Source organism: Triticum urartu, unplaced genomic scaffold (genome assembly GCF_003073215.2).
Source record: "Triticum urartu cultivar G1812 unplaced genomic scaffold, Tu2.1 TuUngrouped_contig_5477, whole genome shotgun sequence".
Classification (NCBI taxonomy): Eukaryota; Viridiplantae; Streptophyta; class Magnoliopsida; order Poales; family Poaceae; genus Triticum; species Triticum urartu.
Genome location: NW_024116155.1, coordinates 1 through 5904, shown reverse-complemented (window position 1 = coordinate 5904; position 5904 = coordinate 1). Strand labels below are relative to the sequence as shown.

General features: G+C 51.8%; 1 protein-coding gene across 1 annotated transcript; it reads right to left on the bottom strand.

Annotated features, from left to right (window-relative positions):
- Positions 1-4603: 4603 nt before the first annotated feature.
- LOC125529276 (cytochrome P450 72A14-like) lies at positions 4604-5542 on the bottom strand. Its single transcript, XM_048693680.1, has 2 exons — positions 5144-5542; positions 4604-5057 (listed from the first exon to the last, which is right to left on the bottom strand). Exons 1-2 carry the CDS (start codon positions 5540-5542, stop codon positions 4632-4634), a joined length of 825 nt encoding a protein of 274 aa, XP_048549637.1. The 3' UTR covers positions 4604-4631.
- Positions 5543-5904: the final 362 nt, after the last annotated feature.

The window sequence follows — 5904 nt, the reverse complement described above, 5'->3', positions numbered from 1 at the left end:
AGTGGTGAGCGGCTGCCGGTTGGTCGCCCTGAGAAGTTGCCACGGACGGAGTGGACGGAGTATGGCGAGGATGGCGACCGTTCTCGATACCTTACTGTCGCCTATTCTTGGGACAAGGTTAAGGTCTTCTCGGGCAAGGGAAGTGCGATGTACAAGGCCTTCACCAACGAGCTGGACAACCTGACATCTTTTCAGGTATACCAATGAGCGAGATAGTTTTAAATGTTTATACTTTGACGGTTGCTAAACAATCTTTGTATAGGTTAACTGGTGGCCGTACCACGATAGAGCTTGGGGGTTCGAGCTGAACGAGATGTGCGAGCGGGACCGCCTTCTCTTCCGGTGCATTGTCCCGCTGATATGCGTGTACGTCGTCGAATGGCACCTACCACAACGTGTGGCGACACAATTTGGCGTATTGCAACACACACCACCGGCAAGGCCCCACGACACCGGCGGTTACGACCTTCACAAGTATGTGCTGCCATCTCTTTACCGTGATTTCTTTAAGTTCGACGTTCTTATGGTCTTTTGTGTTTTTTTGCTTGTTATGCCCCTATGCAGGAAGAGCAGGCAGTATTCTCAGTCGATATTGTACTGGGCTGACGAGCACAAGTCTTTTGTGGCAATGCGGGACGAGAGGACGTTCCGCAAAGATGGGGAGAGATCAGGCATTTGCTAGAATGTGTATGAGAGGCACATGAATTGGTATGACGATGGCATCAAGTTTCGTCTGCGTCTGAGGCCACGATGGACGGAAGCGAACATGGCATCACTTCAGGAGGAGGAGGACTCTGAGGATGAAGCATACAAGAGAAACCTCAGAGATATGCAAGGTGATTTCAGGGAGTATGCGCCCCTTATGAAGAGAGTGGTAAGTTTTGTTGAAATGCATTCGAGCTAATGATGATGACATGGTCATTCTCGCTAACTTTTTAATGATCCTTGGATTTCCAGGCCGCAGAGCTAAACAGAAACATTTTCGACGGCTCGAATGCGCTAAGTTCTGACCCCGGAACCGTGGAGGGTGACAACAAGCTGAGGGAAGCGACTAAGGTAACTTTAAGCCTCATAGCATTCTATTGGAGCGAACGCAAATTTGATCCATGCCACATGTTCTTACTTATTTGCAGCCCTATACCTGATCCAAGTCATACTCTACTATATTTGTTATTGCAGAAGATCATTAACCGTTGCCGCAAGCTAGCGGGCATGCTTAGGTGCGCTGCCTCGATTGACATGCATGTTCCTCCTCCTGGTGGGTCGACACGTGCCCTAGCTTCATCAAACCACACCGGAGGAGGTTCCTCGAGCCATGCCGCCTCATCGTCTCGCCTTGTTAACGAGACCGAGGAAGAAGAGGAAGTGGACGAGGAGGAAGAGGAAGAAGAGGGAGAATAGGAAGGAGGTGACGACGAAGAAGGTGATGAGGAGGAGTATGACGACAATGATGGACCTCAACCGACTCAGCCAACCCAGGCGAAGAGGGTATCTCATCCGCACCAGGATGTTTTGAGCCCATCACCGTTTCAGAAACCGATTCCTCGTCGTCGCTCGAAGAAGCCGGACGAGGGCCGCTCGAAGACAAACGAGGAGGAGCGTGCCGCCAAGAGGGGGAGGGGGAGGAACTAGTGATGTTGAACTTGCTAAGTTAAAGTAGTTGTCTTATGTTGAACTACTCGGTGTCCTGTTATTGCTACCTATGTTAGTAGTTGAACCTATTTTGATATGTTGAACTTAATGGATACATCAATTTTACTGTCTATAAGTGTGAGGTTATCATAATTTCATATGCAAACACTTTTTGTTGATGTGCTTATCTATCTGTGATATTCCTGTCATATTGAATTTGAAAAGAAGCAAGCAACTGAACTTGGAAAAATAAAACACAGGACCCTACCGCCACGGCCTCTGGCGGTAGGGTCGCACAGACTACCACCAACCGTCAGGGCACTTTGATATTTCGTCACAGAAAGTTTGGGAGGCAAAACCCAGCCAGCACACTAGGGTACTTATCCACGTCAGCTCGGGCAAACGGCCGCCGTCCCCCTCCGTCGCACCCTACCACTAGGGCCCCTGGCGGTAGGCTGTGTAACCCAACCGCCAGAGCCCCTGACGGTAGCAAAAGGGTCAAATCCCGAAATTTTTTTCCCACCGGGGTCAGATCCTGAATTTGTATGTCAAAAGGGTCAAAACACGAAATTCAGCCCCTCGCTTGCAAAGGTACTCGAATAGTAGTTGTAAAAACACGATGAACCCTTTGTTTGCAAAGGTTTAATAATTATTACTGCCGACACCTCTTGCCTCTGGTAAAAAAAAGATGCTAGTACTACATCCCCCAAATCCATACCAACGAACAAAAATTGTACAAATCGCAGTCGGTCACTGTGAATTCGCTGCTGAATCAGCATTCCTGATCCGAATGGACAGGTTTCAGTCGAGCATTCAACTCACCACGGCAACACCAAAAATCAGCGAATCTTGTGCCCCGTCGGTCAAGCTAGCGGAAAGCCGAAAGACAAGACCAAAACCACTGCCGCACATGCATATTGCACTGGCACGGCGTGCCAGAAAGAGGGACGGCACCCGCCGTTGGTACGCATGTACGTGCTTGCCCTCGGTTGGCCCACACACCACAGACTACACGCCCCAGCTTTCGTCCTAAACCCGGGCAAACGTCGGGCCGGGCCGGGTTTCAGGCTGGGCTTGTAAAAGCCCGACCTTCATTTCTCAAGCCCGAGCCCGGCCTGAAGCCCGAAATACTCCCTGTTTTGAAGCCTGAGCCCGGCCTGAAATCAAGCCCGAAGCCTGAAAGCCCGGCCTGAAGCCCGAAATACTCCCTGTTTTGAAGCCTGAGCCCGGCCTGAAATCAAGCCCGAAGCCTGAAAGCCCGGCCCGAATGCCCGGGCTGAATGTTGTTTTTTAGTACGCGCATGTGTAAGCCTGGCCCGAAGCCCGAAAGCCCGGCCCGAATGCCCGGGCTGAATGTTGTTTTTTAGTACGCGCATGTGTAAGCCTGGCCCGAAGCCCGAAAGCCCGGCCCGAATGCCCGGGCTGAATGTTGTTTTTTAGTACGCGCATGTGTAAGCCTGGCCCGAAGCCCGAAAGCCCGGCCCGAATGCCCGGGCTGAATGTTGTTTTTTAGTACGCGCATGTGTAAGCCTGGCCCGAAGCCCGAAAGCCCGGCCCGAATGCCCGGGCTGAATGTTGTTTTTTAGTACGCGCATGTGTAAGCCTGGCCCGAAGCCCGAAAGCCCGGCCCGAATGCCCGGGCTGAATGTTGTTTTTTAGTACGCGCATGTGTAAGCCTGGCCCGAAGCCCGAAAGCCCGGCCCGAATGCCCGGGCTGAATGTTGTTTTTTAGTACGCGCATGTGTAAGCCTGGCCCGAAGCCCGAAAGCCCGGCCCGAATGCCCGGGCTGAATGTTGTTTTTTAGTACGCGCATGTGTAAGCCTGGCCCGAAGCCCGAAAGCCCGGCCCGAATGCCCGGGCTGAATGTTGTTTTTTAGTACGCGCATGTGTAAGCCTGGCCCGAAGCCCGAAAGCCCGGCCCGAATGCCCGGGCTGAATGTTGTTTTTTAGTACGCGCATGTGTAAGCCTGGCCCGAAGCCCGAAAGCCCGGCCCGAATGCCCGGGCTGAATGTTGTTTTTTAGTACGCGCATGTGTAAGCCTGGCCCGAAGCCCGAAAGCCCGGCCCGAATGCCCGGGCTGAATGTTGTTTTTTAGTACGCGCATGTGTAAGCCTGGCCCGAAGCCCGAAAGCCCGGCCCGAATGCCCGGGCTGAATGTTGTTTTTTAGTACGCGCATGTGTAAGCCTGGCCCGAAGCCCGAAAGCCCGGCCCGAATGCCCGGGCTGAATGTTGTTTTTTAGTACGCGCATGTGTAAGCCTGGCCCGAAGCCCGAAAGCCCGGCCCGAATGCCCGGGCTGAATGTTGTTTTTTAGTACGCGCATGTGTAAGCCTGGCCCGAAGCCCGAAAGCCCGGCCCGAATGCCCGGGCTGAATGTTGTTTTTTAGTACGCGCATGTGTAAGCCTGGCCCGAAGCCCGAAAGCCCGGCCCGAATGCCCGGGCTGAATGTTGTTTTTTAGTACGCGCATGTGTAAGCCTGGCCCGAATCCCGAAAGCCCGGCCTGAAATTCAGAAAAATAGAAGCCAGAGCCCGGCCCGAACTATCTTTCGAGTTGAAAAATAAAGCCCGAGCCCGGCCCGAACTATCTTTCGGGCTGCAAAACAAAGCCCGAACTATCTTTCGGGCTGCAAAACAAAGCCCGAGCCCGGCCGAAATGTCAAGCCCGACCTGGCCTGGCCCGGGTTTTTCGGGCCGGGCTGTCCATGCCCGGTTTTATTTCGTTCGTCCTCCCTCCCAGCCGGCTGGCCATCCACCACTTGGTCCTCAGGAGATCGCCATGGCTTCATCGAATTGTGAGGACAGAAAGTTGGTCCTTGAAATTCCTGGGTGTGCCCCACTCACCAACCAGCACTTCATAAAAAAAAATCTTACAAGATATGTGCATCATGTCGCATTTGATATAAACATCAGGGCCCATTATACATGATCTTATTTTGGTTACATCTCCCCCAGGATGATCACCGTCCATGGTTCTCTATAGTCCGGATGCTAATTCTTAGAGTTTCATGAGCTTAATCTGTGAACCGTGTTGGAGCTGTAGACTCGAGACTGGGTAAGGCGCATGCGTGTAAGACGGTGAGAGCTCAAAGATAAAGTGTTGTAGGATCACACTCAATCCCATCTTGGCCTCCAGCAATGCAAAGTTCTGCCAGACGCAAATCTGTGGTCCCCAGCCGAACGGAAATAACGTCGGTGAGTTTTTCGATGCGCCAGCGATACCCTCCGCAAACCTCTCAGGCTTAAATTCATCGACATCTTCTCCCCACACATCTGGATACTGGTGAATGCACACAATTGGCAGCGCAAATGTTACCCCAGCTGGATATGTGATGCCTCCCAGCTTCGTCTCTTTATACGCCTCCTGACCATGTAGTGGAATCGGTGGGTACAACCTAAGAACCTCATGCAGTATCATTGTCACCTGCAGCACCGACAAAGAAGATGGACATAATCAGAGTAGCAACTCGATGAGAAATTGCATCACCTACTCTCTTGTAATGTACTCACCACTTTCAGCTTGTTTATGCCCTCAGAATCCGGTTGGTTCTTTCCCAAGACATGCAGAACCTCCTCCCTGGCGCGGTCCTGCCACTCGTGATGAAGGCTTATCAAGACCATTGCCCATGTGAGCAGCACCGCGGTTGTCTCCATGCCCGCAAAATAGAAGAGCTTCAGCTCCCCTACTATGTCCTCGGTGGTCATCGTTGGCTTGGAGCTTCCAGCTTCTTGGCTTATATTTATGTTGGCCTCCATCATCACGCCTAGTAGATCGTCGTTGTTGGCATGGCCGTCCTTCATTGCCCTCTCCCTCTTGGTGATTATGCCTTTGAGGAGTGCTTCGACCTCATGGGCATTTGCCTTCATCCTCCTATTGAGCTTTGTTGGCAGGAATCTGAATAGGAACATTATACCAGATCGCACACCATTATATTTTTTGGGAGATTTTACGGTGCATTATAATATACCAGAGCACATGTATTATATGGCCGATCTAACAGATGAGAATAATTGGGCCTTTTAAGCCCAAGGGTATTTTCGACCTAATTTTTTTACCTTTAATCGGCCCAATTTGGTCCAGGGGTATTCTCGTTCTAAATTTTTCGGTTAAATTAATTGCATTAACAAAGCACTTCATTATAGAGGTCCCATCATCGTGCGTACTCTTTTGAATTTCGGTTCGAGCGGTTCGTCCTCTCTTCTCCTCTCGAGCCCTAACCTCGGGCGCCCTCGATTGCCGCCGATCACCTCCGGCGCCCCCGAGCGCCGCG

Coding starts and splice junctions, on each gene's coding strand:
- LOC125529276 (XM_048693680.1), bottom strand. CDS start 5,542: ATGTTCCTATTCAGATTCCTGCCAACAAAGCTCAATAGGAGGATGAAG. Junction 5,058..5,143: donor GCATAAACAAGCTGAAAGTG/GTGAGTACATTA, acceptor TCGGTGCTGCAG/GTGACAATGATACTGCATGA.